Raw genomic sequence first — 18,184 nt, forward strand, 5'->3', positions numbered from 1 at the left:
AAATTTGAGTTCTTAATCATCATGCATATATATATATTAAAATATATCATCATGCATATATATAGATTACACACTGATACTTGAAGTATATTTACTGCTAATATAAGACATTGCTCATCACTGCACAATGATGTTTGCAAAAATTAAAGATGTACAAGACTTTCAAAGTGGCAAAAATCATACTGTTGTCAAGGGGAATCATTCAGTGATTTAAGGTTAATGAAGTCAAACAAGATTTTGAATAACAGTCCCTGCTTTAACCATCATATTTGTATCAAAGTCATATATTACCATTGACAGCTTATGGTTAGTTTGAAACACTTTTTAAACCATGTGAGTACATTTCTAAATATTTTAACAGGTTATAAAATCAATTTATTATGATATAAGTGTTATGGCATTTTAGTTGAAGAACAAAAATATGAAATATCCAGTAAATACAAAGACTATATTATGTTTTATATGTAACCTAAAAAAAAAAAAAAAAAAAATCTTACAAATTAAAGACATGATATTTTTATAGTTTTTTTGAAACCAAAACTTAAAATCATCTGCTTTCTAAGAATATTTTATGCACTTGTGTGATTATAATAATAATTACATTAATATGAATTACATTTCAAATAGAAAAAAGTAAACTGATGTCTTAAGATATAGAATCTGGCAGTCTAAAGTGGGAAAAAAGACTGGATGAAAGGCAAAACCCAAAGTTACTTAAGATAAAATTTTATTCATTTAAGTGCATTCAAAATTAACCAAGTGCTTAACATAATTTGACAACTTATGATACACATGGAATGGAACTGCGAGTTTTCAGAAACAATCCAAAGAAGCACAAACTTTAAAAAAAGAGAGAGAGAGAGAGGAAAATGTACACTATCCAGAAGTATATAAACTGGTAAAACAGAGGTAAAAGAAATGTAATATTTTTTTATTCTTAATATGCATTACTCCCATTTAAATGTAAAAACAAAGTATGTCAGAATTGCAGGATGCATTTGCTTGACACCCTTCTGTACATCAAAGTCTTGTAAAACAAAACCTAAATAAGATGTATTGAAACAAAGTATTACTGCATATGCAGAACAACACAAAATCAAGAGCTTTGTAATGACATTTCACTATTAGTAAAGCAGCTATTCAACTTAAGAGAAATGATTGCAATATCATATTTCCCTATAAATAAACAACTGAATGTTTCTCATAGTTTATGAAAGGAAGATGTCTGCAGGATGAAATTTGATACCAAAACATATATTAAAGGACTAACCATTACTCAACAAGCTATGAACTGAAAACCAGAGAAATTCAAATGCCTCAGGAAACAGAAATTAATTTTTAAAAAAAAGTAATAGTTATCACCCTTCTTTAATAATCTATATTTATTCTGATGGAAAGCATTTAGCTGTTACTGCACATTTTCAGTGGAAGCTAATTAAACTTCAGTGACACATGATCAGATTAAATGGACAGATAAACAGAACAGAAAAAAAAAAAAAAAAAAAACCATCAGATACGTTGGAAATAACTGCAAGATTTAGATATTAGTAACTTGTAAAAGGCAACAGTTTGGGGATATGTAAAAACAGAAGTATACCAGTGTTTTAGTTCTGTAGTATGCCTAGAATTTCATGTACATAAATAAAAAGTTTATACAAACGTAAGTATACAATCTTTATTTTTTAATAATAATGAAACTCCAGTCTTTCTTGATAAGCTTTACAATTTACATTAGCAATGTTTACTTACTATAAAATCGTGATTATAAGCACATGCAATAAAAACATCTCATATCTGCTCTGATGCATCAGTGCTAATTGTCAATTGTCTGTGATGCAATGCACTACTGATAATGATCAAAAGTTTCCACCATATGTCATTTTAAATCAAAAGGCATAGGAACAGAACGAAATTTCCCAAGAGACAAAAGAAAAATTAGTGTGTTCGCCAATGAACAAAGAAATTAATATATGGCACTAGAATTTATGAAGAGTGATAAATGTGGTGAGGATGAAACATTCTGAAATTTTCACATTCCACCAATTCCCATTCCACAATTCTTTTGATGCATTTTAGTCATTTGTTCAAACTGGTAAAACATAAAACAAAATGAAAATGTGGTGACTTGCTTGCAACTTTGGCTAATCACAGACAAGTCACCAGAATTTTATATTATTTGAGACAGCAAACCACTAAAAGTTTACTTGAGGTAGGGAATATGCATCCTAACTGCTGACTGAAAACATTTTGCTAACATTCTCCAGAAAAATAAACTGCTGAGATAAAAATTAGGGAAATAGTTATCAATATATAGACTGGAATGCAATTAAGAGGGGGAGTGTGCTATATTTATTTGAAAATGCTGCATTGCCAATGCTTTCTATCAAAGAAAATGATACAGTCAACTCCAGGTTAACCAGGTTATGGATTAACTAGGTCTGTATTTTTTTTTTTTTTTTTTTTTTGAAAAAAAGAGAAAACTGTATATTGCTGAATGATGGAAAAATAACTAACACAAAGCTTTTGAAGCAAAGCAAAACAGTCAATGAAAAATACCAAAAGGATTAATTTAGAAGTCAAACAACAAAAATTAGCATTATATTTTCAAATTTTTCAGGACTAGTATTGATGATTTTACTATCAAACCATCTTCCTCAGCTAAAGTGTGTAAGTACAAAAAGGATGATAAAAATTCTCTTGACAACAAACGACGTCACAGTATTCAGAATTAATTTTATCTGCAACTATGCATAATCCTGAATATATGAAACATACAACTTTGCATACTTTTGTGAAAAAATTTTAACCAACTTCTTTACCAAAAGTTTTCTTGTAAATGTTCTTCACTTCCATTTAAACTTATTTTCTTTACTGCTAATAATGTTTATTCTTCTGCTAATTTCAATGCATTCTTAAAAAAAAAAAAAAAAAAAAAAAAAAAAACCGCCGATTTACTTTGCATAAATAAATAATTTTCCCCAAAGCTATTGAAAATATAGGTAAATTGTAATAATAATTGTAAATATTTTCCAATTTATTAGCATATGGGTTACTTCTCTTTCCTGTGTGTGTTTTAACTGCTTTCGGATAATCCACAGTTTTGAGCTTAATGTGGACATCCTTCCTGGTATAACCCAGAGACATAAATAATTGGCTGTCCACCATTGATCAGCATTTATATTCTGTGGTTGGCAGTACAAAAGCAAACTGAAAGAATGTCCTCTACCTTCTTCATCTTATTAAAATTTTTTCTTAAAAAAAAGTTCAGTTATTTAGCAATCGAGATCTGAAGACATTGAGAAATATTCCTTATGTATATTTTTCTAGAGGCCATTAATTTCCAACATATCCTGAAATTACATTGGTGCACAAAATTTAAGCAACTATGTAAATTTTAATCAGATAGCCATGAAATTGCAGAAAAGGGGTTCTTGCGATCGGTACAATGAACATGCAATTCAATAGAAAGGTCAGCATATGCAAATGTCAGGAACAAAACGTCACAGGCGATGTGAGCATACGCAAAACCCGTGCAATCAAGACTACAATAAAAGGAAGAACGGAGACGCAACTAAAGACATTTGCTGCAAGTGCAAGAGAGTTCTTTCATGAAATGTGGCTAGAAGAAATCACCTGGATGACTTAACCTGTAGAAGAATGCTCATAAAGCTGTAGGAGGGGCATAATGTGACCAGTGTAACTGAAGAGTTCGGAATAAAAAAAGTGTCACTTTGCGTGCTTGGATAACCTTTCAAACCATAGGTACAGCTGTTGGAAAGATTGCTGGTGGCTGTCTCAGGAAAACAACTGCAGTGGATGACTGACATATTGTCCTGCAGGCGAAAGGAGCCCGAAATAAGTCAGCAAGTGCCATAGCTCAGCAACTGTGTACAGCAATGGGGCAACAAGTGTTGCAGTTTACTGTGTTCAGATGCCTTCATAAAGATAGCCTATTTGCCCGCTGTCCTGAATGCTGCATCCCTTTGAAAGTTTGTGTTTAGTGTGGTGCAAGGAGAACAAAACCTGGACATCTCATCAATCATGTCCTCTTTACAGATGAGAGTCGTTTTAGTGTCCTACAAGCGATTTTCAGTCCCAGTTGATTTGGAGAAAGGTAAGGACACAGTTTCATCCCAGTAAAATCATGGAAAGAGATCATTACCACAGTCCTACACTTCTAGTTTGGGCAAGCATTATGCTGAACGTGCAAACAGAGCTCCATGTTTCTGACAAGATTCTGCAACCAGAGATCGCTACTGTCAGGAGGTGAACCTTCCCCATGTGCGTCTGTTCCGAAGTGCCATTGGAGCAGACTTCGTTTTTATGGATGACAATGCATGGCCACACTGGACTCCTGCTGTTCAGAAGCTACTGGAAAGTGAAGATATCACTCGAGTGGTTTGGCTAGCACACTCCCCCGATTTAATCCCATAGAACATGTGTGGGATGCTTTGGGGAGATGCTTTGCAGCACGATTACATCCTCCAGGGAACACCCAACAATTAAAACAGATGCTGATTGAGGAATGGCCACTCTTACCTCAAGACCTGTTGGACAATCTGGAGCTGAGTATGGAGAGACGGTGCAAAGCAACCTTAGCAGTAAGGAGAGGGCATATCTCATACTAAGGAACATCTGCTTGTTGTTCTTCCTCTTGTACAGACAATCATGTGTAATGATACTGCCAGTTCAATACAGCTTTTTTTGTTTAATTCCATACTGTATGAATTGTATTGATTTTTGTACAACTATACTTTCGTCCTCGCTTAAATACAAAATGCTGTTCTCATTTCTGAATTTAATGTCCATCAGATAATTTCTCATGGAGTTATGGCAAAAAGTACACCTGTTGCTTAAGTTTTGCACACCAGTATAATTAAACATAGAAATTCTAAACACATTAACAGGCTTCATAAACTAAATTAACTGATTAACTTTTATACTTCATTAAAATATTTATTTAGTACAAAGAATGTGGTACAAAACACATAATTACAGATGTGAATTTTGCATACGAGTTCTGTGTTCCAGCAGCAAGGAACTACACATCCATTCACCACCACAGTTGAAGAGGATGATACAACAGTTTGGGCAAACCCTCAACTGAGGATCATAGCCTGTACTGCCATCAAGTGGAGGTAGCATGACTTCACTACAGTACTTTTCCATCAGAGTGTCAAGAACACTGAAGCTAAAGATATCATGGATTAAAGTGAACTTTTCGTCAAGAACATACAGTTCTCACAGGAACACATACAGGAAGATGTCTCTGTTGGAGGTGAATTCGAATCATCAAGCAAACTTTTAGATAAAAAGGCTGGTTAAAGACCATTTACATTGGTGATATATACTGTAAATACTGTTAATTTCAAGGTTGAAAAATTTTGTCATTACAGTCTAACACAAGGTACTTCATAAGGTGCTTGGAGAGATTTCTGATACCATCATGAGGTACAGATGTGTGTGTGTGTACAATTACTCTGTGAGGGGATGTCAAAAGTCTTCTCTTTGGAATGTGAGCATGCAGGTTTTAAAGTCCATAATTTGACAAAGTATTTTCAGAAATTCCAAAAACAGTATGCTGATTTTTGGTTTCCCAGGAATTATAAAAGGTAATCACAATGAAGCACTATACACACTTTCTGTACAAGTGCACTTCAAGTCCTCCCTTGGAGCAAATCTGAGTCCTCAGAGAACTAAGGGTACGGATTTGATCCATTTGTTCTTGGGGCATCAAAGTACTTGTTTTAATGATTTCTGCCAACTGTTCAACAAATCAGTTACTTGATGGATGGTATGGTGAAGTTCTAATTTAGCATGTTCCAAGGCTTTGGTTGCATACTGAGACGAGTTTGCTTTGGAATCGCCAGCCTTGATCTTCTTCTCACAATGGCAGGCATGCCAAATCTTGAAACCCAGTGCATGAGGAAAGCTTTTGCTACAGCTTCAGCAGTCATGTCAGAAACTGAGATTTTCTAAGGACATCTAATGTGTCTGATGCAGGTGAAGAGGTACTGGCATCCTTCTAAAACTGAAAGTGGGTAAATAATATCAATGTGAATATGTGCAAAACATTGTTGAGGAGCTTTGAAAGTCTGTAATGGACTGTAGTATGTTTGATGATTTTTAACTTTGGACAGTCCACACAAGTCCTTGTCTGGCTTTGTTTTAGTATTGCTGGCCACATAAAAGAAGACTGATTTAGTGTTTTAGTAGCATGACTACCTGTATGAATAAGCCATGTAACATTAAATATGCATTTGTGAAAGCTTTCCATCATAAATTTCACTGGCACTGACGTAAAAGTAGATTGTCAGACTTGGTGTTAATTTTATAGGTAGAAGTCAAAGTGATTACTTTTCAGAGACAAACAAGAATCGGATTTTTTGAAGAAACATACGTCAAAGGTTAATGATTAGTGTAAATCTTTAAGCACTGCTTTTTAATAGCATGTCAAAAATGTTTTATGGCTGCAGAAATTGCAATTTCCTATCATTCCTAAAGTACTTGGATTTTCTTGGAAACAGCATACTTCCAAAAAATGTGAGAGGCGTTGGACCTTCAACAGAAAGGGAATTAAGAACAGTGTCTACAGCAATTGCAGACACAGCAATCATTAATGACAGCTGATTGTTGGGTTCATGAAAGGCACCCATTGTTGTATTGAGAAATTTGCTTTTGTAGTTTTCAAAGGCAACTAAGTAAATGTTAAGGCCCGTCTACACGAAGCGATTTTCTTGGCCGACTTTCTCGTAGAGCAACAGTTTTAAGGATCTGCGCATGCGCCAAAAATCAGTCATGTCCTCTGCCGCGATTTCAGAACTGGTGTTCACTGTTTACTAGCGTACGATAAAATCGGAGTCTCTAGCCAATAAGATTGCTTTGAGTAATCACGTGCTTTTCTCCTCATTTGGAATAATAAACATGGCTGCATTTCGTTGGAGCGAAACTCAACTAATAGATTTCTATAGAGAAAATGTTGTGTTGTAGGACACGAGTAATGTAAATTTTAAAAATAAAAAATTAAGGGATTCTCTTATTTTGATACGATTTGTCTTCCCCCATTACTTTATATATTCAAATATTTCTAATTTCGGGTGAAAATGATTTTAACTCCCACAAGAAAAGTTCCAAAAACTATTAATGCTACCATATCATGGGCACTAGACAAAAATATTTAGAAATTACTTGAAACCGTGGTTGCACTTATTGAAAAAATTCAAAAAGCAAAATCTCCAGTCGAGAATAAAGCAGCACAGAGGCTCAGTTGACTTTTGAACTGGGAGCGAAAACCGAAAACGGGAAGTTTTTGAAACCGAAAATGGGAGTTAATCAGGTGATGAAGTACATAGCTTTTCCGACAGCTCCTACACCAGCGATCATAGCCTAGTGGTAAAGAGCTGACTAGAGTTTCTCCGGACGTCAAGATAGTAGGTTCGATCCCCCACCGTAATTTTTGGACTTTCTGTGCCTGGAAGAACTTTTTAATTTAGTTTCTCCATCACTAAATTCGAACTGCATGACTTAAAAGTCACGTTTTATTTTTTTGCCTACAGGTGGGGTGTTTATTGAATTTTAACATCTTTCTTTTTATTTTTCGAATGGCCATTGGCACGTGTTTTAGATCTACTGGTCAAAAGAAAGTGAAAAGTCACAAACTCAGTTTTGTGTTAATTGAATTTTGCGAAAGCAAATTACAGCACAGTTTAATTCAATATTGCTAAATTTTATTCGCTGATTAACTGATAGTTTTCAGACTGCATTAGTTATTTAATTATGGTGATATTAGTTTTTTAATGTTCAATAAATATACTACTTAAGACTTTGCACCTTTATGATATTTCTTATTTAAAATTTTTGCTCTCAAATTACACTGTTGCTTTGTAATATAGTAATCTTTATTCTTTATTAATACTTTTTACTTATATTAGTTTGATATTCATGATATTATTGTCTATTTATTCATTAATAAAGGTTTTGATTTAAAGCACAGTAGTTACTTATTTTTTCTGAAACATGGTTATTTTAATATTTCAAGATTTAAATGCACAAATAGGAGTGCCAGAAAGTGAAATTTAAAAATAAATAAATAAACTAAAAAAGGAGTAATCTGTGTACTCAGTACAGAATTTTTTTAAAAAATTTTTCTGGAAACTAAATTTAGCAACAAATCAAAATCCCGCGGCATCATCCGTAAATACTTTCTGAATTGTACTGTGTCTTCAATACGCAACTCCTGGAGCAGGGAATTATGAAGGCACTATGAATTTCTTGTCGTTTGACCCAATTTCTGGTCCAAATGCATTTTCCCCCCTTCTGTAGTAGTAGCTAAGTTCAAAATTGTAGCTGTATCTATAGTAACAATTTAAAATAGCCATCCATTATTTTGACTATTTGACAACACTGTAAGCTTTGTTTACAAATCGTAGACAGTGTGACGCTGTAGAGGGTCGGAACACTTCCGGTACTTACGTATTATCGCAACCAGGTTGGCGCGATTTGTAAGTTTCAGTAAAAAAGTATGAATAGAAAGAAAATGTACATTTATTAATTACAGATAATTTTTAATACAGTTTTTTATATTATTTTGTTTTAAAATATAAAATAGCAATTAAACCCTTCTGGTTTCGAATTTGAATAAGTTGCAGAATTATTTTTTCGGTGGAAATCTTTTGGCTATTGCTTTTAGCACTGATTGAAAACCGTCTTCGCCATTAACAGCTTGAGCTTGGCGCCATATAAATTCGATAAGGTATGAGTCAAGATGATGATGGGCTGTTCCTCTCTGTTTTTTGTCGCGCCATTTGGCTGAGCCCCACATGCGATCTACATGTTGTGTGTGAACGCCTGTGTTGGGATCCACAAAGTTATATTTGTGATTAACAGTTCCATGCAGAAATCCAGCATTTTCGAACTCACTTGTATTATATCCTTTCCAGCAATCCGAATAAATGATGCTTCCTTCCTTGATATTTTCGCAATTATTTTCCATGAGGGTAACAGCGCTTCTGTTTGGTACAGTAACCAAAAATGTAATTCTGCAAAAAAGTAATTAAAGTATTTCAGGGCATTCAATCTAACCAGTAAGAAAAATAATTTCTTTACGAAAAACTACGTATAACACGTAGGGTTGCTGTAAGTAGGGTCACCAAATTTGGCGATTTATGCGAATTTTTGCCTGGTTGCGTTAATACGTAAGTACCACACTTCCTTTCATAGTGATTGGTTAAGTGAATTCCTGTACTAACGAGAAAATCGTTCCGTGTGGACAGGCGAGCTATCTCAAATATTGTCGGCCAGATAAGTTGGCCGAGAAAATCGCTACGTGTAGACGGGCCTTTAAAGCTTCCGTCCATGGAACAAGATGTTTGTCATTTATATTTTAATTTTTAAAGAGACCATTTAATGAGTTTTATGTTTTAGGAGCTTTAGCTAGAAAATATCTGTTGTCAAACATTGCCAAACTGCCTAATTTGATACATAGTGTCAGGTTTAAGAAATTTTCATAACATTTTGCCTGTATCAGGAAGAAGTTAAATGCCTTCAGCACTGAAAAGAAAACCATCAAATTTAACAGAGGGTTTTTCCAAACACAAATTTATCAGGATTTAAGACCAGGAAGGGAAACCTTTTAAACAGGAAAAAACTTTATGCAAGAGTTCAAGATGCTCAGACATAGAGAAGATGCAATCAGTAAGTCATTAAAATGGGATACACAAAAAGTCCAAATTAACCCCTTTGCGTTGGGTAGTGCAAATTAGTGCTTATCGCGGAGGCCGGCAGCATATTACGCGAGCGTCTGTCCAGGGCCAGGTGCTTTTTTGCTATTAACCCCTTCGCGCCGACTGTCACGTATATGTGCCAGCAACGAACACACTTATCTACCGGCCGACACGCAGGCGTGTTTCATGGATTCGGCTTAGTAGCATTTCGGAGATTTCATGGATTTAGGCTTAGTAGCAAAAAAGCCCCCGGCCCTGGAGAGACGCTCGCGGAAGACACTGCCGTCCTCCGCGATAAGCGCACGTTTTCGCTACCCGGCTCGAAGGGATTAAACCTAAATCCATGAAATTTCCGAAGTATCAACGCATTGTTTAATAATGCTCTATAGAGTTCTTAAATGGCTTATGCTTTATAGATATTTTAATATATACTTTAATTACCTTATTTCTTGTTTAAATGCATATTTTACACATTTTATTTTCATTACTCACCATTTTATGACTTTTAACATTATACATCTGAAAACTAAATATATTACTTAAAATTCTCTTTTCGTATGAAAAATTTGAAAACAGGGATCTACACACAGTCCTACGTTACATTCCTTGCACTCGTAATAACTCATTTGCCATTTTGGAGGATTTTTCCGGTAATGTGAACAAACGAAGCATCATCGTCTCATTTTCTTATCAGTCTCTTCTGAACAAAGTTTTGGAAAATGTCTTTCAGTTAATCTGAGCGGATTTAATGATTCTGCTGATCTTGGTGTGATATTAACATTGGTGCTTTTAGAGGAATACTGATAAATAATTTGATTAACTAAATTAAGCCGAAAATTCAGGAGAGGAAGATTTTTTTTTTACTTTTTTTGTTGAAAAGAGTACTGGCGTTAAATACAGCCACATCCATGATATTGAAGAAAAGCTTCTTATACCATTTAACAGTTTTTCTGAAAGATGGGTAATGAATAATGACGGAATTGAAAATTCTGCAAATTTTCTATTGTGGATGACCATGGAGAAGTACTTGCTTTCGACGTACTTGGCATACAGATGTCCAAAATGTCCTCATCATCATTAGATTCACCAGATTCTTTATGATCAGAATGTATCATAGTATCATTATCACTACTATCAGAATCTGTTTCAGAATCAATATCTGAAATATTTTGCATCATTTCTGCTATTTCATGCTCTGTTAAACATTTACGACGCTTCGACATTGCAACGGTAAAAACAGAAAGAATTCACGTCTAACAAGATCTAATTAATTAAGACACAATAACACGCCGAATAAATACTAATTCAGAAGTCAAACAACAAAAATCAGCGTTAATTTACAAAATTTTCACAGGACTAGTTTCGATGGTTTTACCGAACCATCATCTTCAGCTGCAAAACCGCAAATGAACAAGATAGGAAATAATGTTTAGATAAGGTAAGAAAGCCTGGACAAGAATAAGCAAGTGGCGCCATCTGTTGGCGAAACCAGAACTAAAACATAATTTCTCTAAAAGCCGAAGGCAAATTTGGATTGGAATTAGGATCGTTAACTAGAACAGAAAGATTTTTATGAATGTGAAATGCCTCTAGAAAATCCAGTTCTCCAATGGAAGATGTTTTTTGAATAATTTTGGCAGCAGAAAAATTGAAAGTGTGATTTTCGGACCAACAATGTTGAGCAACAGAAGACTTCTGTGTTTCCTTTTTTCTAACATATGCCTCATGTTCTTTGACGCGAAATTTTAAGGCTCTCTTAGTTTGGCCAATGTAAATTAAACCGCACTGGCAAGGAATCCTATAAATACCCCAGGAATTCATATCCGGAATGGGGTCCTTGAGTATAGAAGTTGGAATTTTATTGATGGGAGAGTAAACAACCCGAAAGTTAAATTTCTGCAAAATATGTGCAACTTTATAGCTAATTGATGGAAAGAAGGGAATGACAACAGAATTTTTATAATCTCCTAAAATAAGAGTGTGGCTTTTAGTGTGTTGAGATGAGAATTTTTTAACTGCTTGATTAATAATGTTGGGTGAAAAGCCCCTGTCAATAGCTATTGCTTTTAAATAATTTAGTTCTTCATCAAGGGCTAGTTTGGAGGAGCAAACTTGAAGAGCACGGAAAACATAGGAATAAAATGAAGCTAACTTTTGTTTAGTCGGATGACATGATTTAAAGTGTGGTGGAAGGCAAACCGATGAAGGTTTACGGTAAACTGTAGTACTGAAGTTGGATGTGTTACGTGTGACCAGAATGTCGAGAAACGGAAGAGAATTGCAAGTCTCAAGTTCAAAAGTGAACTGAATAGCAGGATCAATAGAATTCATTGTTGAAAGAACTCTATTTAAATCATCTTTATTACCTTCAAACAGGGTAAAAGTATCGTCTACGTAGCGGAACCATGCCGGGAAGTTTAAAGTTTCAAGCAATTTTGATTCATAATAATGCATGTAGATATCAGCCAGGATGGGACTGAGGGGGCTTCCCATGGCTAATCCCTCAGTTTGCTTGTAATATTTATTTTGGAAAACAAAATGTGTTTGTTTCAAACAGAGTTGAGTGAGAGAAATTAGCTCATCAATTTCGATGCAAGAGAAATGGAATTCGCGAAGTCTGGTTTCTAGACATCTTAATGCACCCTCCACTGGGACATTGGTGAATAATGATTTTACATCAAAAGAAACCATGAGTAAATTACGAGGAGAAATGTTTTTAACCCTTTTTACAAACTCTATTGAATTTTTTATGGTGTAAATGTTATTGTCTAATAGAGTGGAAAATCTAGAAACTAAATATTTAGCTAATGGATACGAGGCAGTACCTAAATTTGATACAATAGGCCGGAAAGGAATACCACTTTTATGAATTTTGGGAAGGGCATATAATCTGGCACAATTCGCAACAGATGGGATAAGCGAACGTTTTAAGTTGCTTGAAATGATTTGCGAAGATTTGATCGCAGTTTTTATTTTGGATAAGTCCGAAGGTGAAGGATCTTTAGGGATCGGATTATATGGTCCTTCGTTTAAGAGTTTAGTGACACCATCGATGTAAGTGTTCTTATCCATGACGACTATCTGGCCACCTTTGTCGGCCTTTGAAACGACAATATCCGGGTTAGAATGACACTTTAAATCATGTCATCCGACTAAACAAAAGTTAGCTTCATTTTATTCCTATGTTTTCCGTGCTCTTCAAGTTTGCTCCTCCAAACTAGCCCTTGATGAAGAACTAAATTATTTAAAAGCAATAGCTATTGACAGGGGCTTTTCACCCAACATTATTAATCAAGCAGTTAAAAAATTCTCATCTCAACACACTAAAAGCCACACTCTTATTTTAGGAGATTATAAAAATTCTGTTGTCATTCCCTTCTTTCCATCAATTAGCTATAAAGTTGCACATATTTTGCAGAAATTTAACTTTCGGGTTGTTTACTCTCCCATCAATAAAATTCCAACTTCTATACTCAAGGACCCCATTCCGGATATGAATTCCTGGGGTATTTATAGGATTCCTTGCCAGTGCGGTTTAATTTACATTGGCCAAACTAAGAGAGCCTTAAAATTTCGCGTCAAAGAACATGAGGCATATGTTAGAAAAAAGGAAACACAGAAGTCTTCTGTTGCTCAACATTGTTGGTCCGAAAATCACACTTTCAATTTTTCTGCTGCCAAAATTATTCAAAAAACATCTTCCATTGGAGAACTGGATTTTCTAGAGGCATTTCACATTCATAAAAATCTTTCTGTTCTAGTTAACGATCCTAATTCCAATCCAAATTTGCCTTCGGCTTTTAGAGAAATTATGTTTTAGTTCTGGTTTCGCCAACAGATGGCGCCACTTGCTTATTCTTGTCCAGGCTTTCTTACCTTATCTAAACATTATTTCCTATCTTGTTCATTTGCGGTTTTGCAGCTGAAGATGATGGTTCGGTAAAACCATCGAAACTAGTCCTGTGAAAATTTTGTAAATTAACGCTGATTTTTGTTGTTTGACTTCTGAATTAAGATCTAATTATTTTCTAAAAACTGAACTGCAAACCAAAATACCCAACGCTTTAGCAAAAATAAAACTTCTGTACTTACAATAAACAACTACCACATGTGAATTTAAAGAGACGTCATAAATCATGCCATTCGGAAACATTTATTTCCCCTTTTGTTTATATAATCAAAAACGTGTATGTGAGTCATGCTTCTCTCATTTCGAGTAGAAGGTCTAATGTACATGTATCTGAAACCATATGGACATACAGTGCCATCCTGTGGCAGAAATTATAGTTTTTAAAACGTTCCAAGACACTGGCACAAATACGTGACAGTCAAGGCTGAACGGGAAAACGCTCTGGCATGCCTGCCTGTCGGCCGGGAAGTGAGTGTGTTCGTTGCTGGCACGTAGATGTGACAGTCGGCACGAAGGGGTTAACTCCTACTTGGTATATATATCTTTGAGGTATTTGTCCGGTGCTTCCAAGTTCAAATGCTAATGAGGTATACTCAAAAAAACTAGATGGGTTTAATAGGGTTGCCACTCAAACAAGAGAATGAAAAATGAAATTCCCTGACTTTTCCAGGTTTACCAGATGTGTTTTAAGAAAATTCAGTCTATCTGCATAATGCCCATGAGCTGTTCTAAAAGGTAAATTAATTATGTTATTACTTAAAACATAAAAATTCACCAATTACATATTGATTTTACATATAATCCCCCTATTATAAGTATAGGATATAATAGGAGTTATTTTTTTCCACAGATGTCCAATCTGGATTATTTTTTTCGGGGGGGGGCTGACATTTTTCAACTAAAAGAAGAAGGAAATCTATTTAATGATATTTTTAAATAAATTCAGGTATCTTATATTTATTCAGCAGCATACATAAGCAAAAAATATGTGCATTAAATTCTGTGGTAGTATGTCATCATACTGCTAGAATTAGTTTCAGAATTATGCCAGAGAAACTTTCCTGAAATTTGAAAGTATTATTTACTAATAAAAAAATCGACTTAGAGGGAAGAAGCAACATTAAATGATATGGGTAACATAAAAAAAAAAAAAAAAAAAAAACACTTAAAATCTGAATTAGAATAATCAACGATATTTTGGCGAATATAGTTAGTTATATTAAATGGTTAGGCTGGATGTCTAATTACAAATTTTTATTTTACTGCAAAATGACATATAAAACATTTTTTAAAATGGAAAAAAAAGGTTTAGAAGATTTTGTGGGAAAATCCTAGCAGTATACACTTCAGTGCCCTTGGAATGATCTTGAAAATTGTCACCAGCACCTAAATGTTTACTGCTCATCATGTCGCCAGCTCCCGTGTGTACCGCACATGGAGGTTAGAATAGAATACATGAACCTCCATAGTACCGTATACTAGGATTAAATTGATTTTGTTTTATACGAAAATACGTATTTCTTTAGTTAAACATGCACTGTACATGCACATGCAAGTGTCTCGATTCTCGACATTACTGGAAACCAGAGTTTCTGGAAACTTACTTTGCCTTTCTAAAAGACAATCTAATTGGAGCTGCGAAAACTGGCTCTATGCCAGATGCCCATATGACGTTAACGCGATACATAATTCGCCAAGAAACTGATCACTTCCAACGTTGGCTCAAAACTCGTTTTTTTTAGGTGGGAATCACCGTATGAAATTCCCCGATTTTTCCCTGAATTTTTTGGTAAATTTTCGAATTCCCTGAGTTTTTCCATTTTTCCAGGTAGTGTGGCAAACCTGGTTTGTTCATTTTTTTATATACTAACTCGATTTATTAGTATTTGGGGATAGGCTTAAGCTAAATCAAGGATGGAAAAGATTTTAGATGAAGTTATGCATATGGGGTACAGGGTGGTGATCTGGTACCATGTCTGAGTTGAGACGACGATAATCACAAGTGGGAAATCTGCCATTCACTTTTTTAACAATATGCAACAGGCTTGCCCAAGAGCTTTTACAGAGACTGACAATAACTTGAGACATAAGCTATTCAAATTCTTTTCCAATAGCCTTTAATACATTAATATATTAAGGAAAAGTTGAGGGAAGTTTCAGGGAAAAAGTGGGCCTTTGATTTCGATATGGTGATAGACACAATGTTGTCGATTGACATGGATAGGCTGAGATCGGTACATTACTTTTGGATAGTGTCTTAAAATTTTAGCATATTGGGAATTGCCTATATAAATAATAATATTTTATGCTTAAGTATCAGTGTTAGGGGTACGAGTGCTAGATGAACATCCAGTGTTGGTGTTAACACCTTTAAAGTTTTTAGCACCAAGAAACAAAATGTGTTAGGAAATCAGTTCCAATGATAGGTTGCTTAACATCTGCACACACCTATATGCATTATCAATGGATATTTAGTTCAATATGCTTTGTGCCATAAGTTGGTATTTTTGTTCCATTTACCTAAACAATAGTGATTTAAGGAAAGCTTCACCGACTGAGTCAACAAAATGCATGCATGCGTGAGCAACTCAGATGGGTGTTGATTGCCAAGTTCTATTCCTTGCAATAATGCACGAATTTACTTTCAGAATACAAATCAATTCAGTTTTTTCAAAATGTCACATTTATTGTTTTCAAGTGGTGTAATGATAATGCTTCTAACAGAACTAAGTATATCTGAAAGAATGGCAGCTATCACTTGGTTAAATTCTCTCTCAACAATCATGCGAGCCAATAGAAATTGGGCTTCAAAGCAAACAAACTATAGAAACAGACAAGATTTTTAAAAAAGTGGTGGTTTAAAACCACAAACTGTTCTATTTTATTATCATTATTGTTTGGCCTAATTGTTGTTCACGTAGTTGGCAATTGTGATATTTAAAAAAAATAAGAGCAACACAAAATACAATAGATCTTGAGTTAAAATTTAATTAAAAAAATATAGTAAATCTTACAAAAAATATTGAATTTTGATTAAAAGACACCAATACAGCATATGCATTGATAATACATGATGTGACTGACAATACAAATAAAAAAAATAGATAAAATAACTAACACCTGTTATGACACACATTAGAGAAACACGCAATAATTAAAATATATAAAATTTACTCTAGAAATAATTATTCCCAAACCACTCATAAATCTTGCTCAAAATAATCATAAGAACACAAAATTAAACTCACTTATCATTCGCTACAGGTGTCAGGAAGAGAGGAACAGTTGTTCCTGGGGATACCACCTGATAGTTAATTTTCTTGCCATTAATGAGAGCCTGTGAATGTTTATCATATATATCCACTGAAATACTTGACTGCATTTTCACACATATTAGCATTGGAACATCACTTAATTTCTCCAGTAGAGCCCGTTCTTCATGGCGGACTTGCAACTTTAAAGTGTAATCTCCCTTTTCAACCTTTAAGGAATACTGTAAAGGAAAAAATAATATCAGAATCCAATTAATAAAGAAGCTGATATTGGTGCATCAAACCTTTGTAATTCAAATAAACATGTTACAAGGAATGAAAGACATGTCTCCAATATGCACTTGTGGGTTAAAGTCAGCATGCCAGTTCAGTAATCTGAAGACCAAGATTTAATTCTGAGGCAAGACATGATTAAATTTTCAAGGAATTGTGTTCAGGACTCACAGTTTATCTACAATTGTAATCAAATTATAAATGGTGGAATATAATTCATCACTAATTTGGACTAATCAAGGCAATGTAAGGAACTAAAAGAATCCTTTCCATGAGCTCTTGCACTGGTGTGATCAATATATAAACCTGGGTTTGATTCCCAGTGACAGCACATAGAGATTTTCCAAAAAAAATCTTGCTCCAAAATTCCTAATGTCTTTAGAGTGGTAAATAAGATTAATAAAAAAAAAAATTGCCCAAACAAATTTGCCAAATCATTATATAGATACAGAGCTAACAATTTCATTACAATGCAGAAATTTCCAGTTAACTGAAATGCACTATGCAAAGATATCTAGAGCATATTGCTCTGGATTACTGATACACAAAACAAGACATCCAGTATAGGACCTTTAAATATGATATAACCACTAAATCAAAAATCACAATGCTGGTGAGTATTACATTTGCACTGTATACTTTCATTAAGAATTGAACTGCGGTTAAGATCAAACAAAAATCATTAACAGCAATATACAAGTAATAAATTACCTCACTTAACACTTGAAGTATGAGCATTTGAACAGTATAAGATTACTTATAAGTTATTGTTAATGATTTCCCTTATACCCGAACCACAGTTTAATTCTTAATTAAACAATTTAGTGTAATATTCATCAGCATGCTGGTATTTCAAATGCAGAAAATAATAAACTAACCCAAATGACACTTGAAGTGCATGAATTTGAGCAGTGAGTGTCAAATGGTATATGATCCTTTTAAGTATAAATATCATAGCTGATGGCATGCAAATTTGAAAATGCATGAAAAAGAGAGGAAACTGGAAA

At 34.3% G+C, this 18,184-nt stretch overlaps 1 protein-coding gene across 1 annotated transcript in view; it reads right to left on the bottom strand.

The window, feature by feature from the left end:
- The window catches only part of TppII (Tripeptidyl-peptidase II), a 313,141-nt gene that overhangs the window by 44,590 nt on the left and 250,367 nt on the right, over positions 1-18,184 (bottom strand). Inside the window, exon 23 of the mRNA XM_085809472.1 lies at positions 16,881-17,125. Coding sequence (XP_085665598.1) covers positions 16,881-17,125 — 245 coding nt within the window. The remainder of the gene's footprint in view (positions 1-16,880; positions 17,126-18,184) is intronic.

The sequence above is a fragment of the Stegodyphus dumicola genome, chromosome X2 (genome assembly GCF_044657685.1).
Source record: "Stegodyphus dumicola isolate Sdum_Otavi_A_Nest chromosome X2, ASM4465768v1".
Taxonomy (NCBI): Eukaryota; Metazoa; Arthropoda; class Arachnida; order Araneae; family Eresidae; genus Stegodyphus; species Stegodyphus dumicola.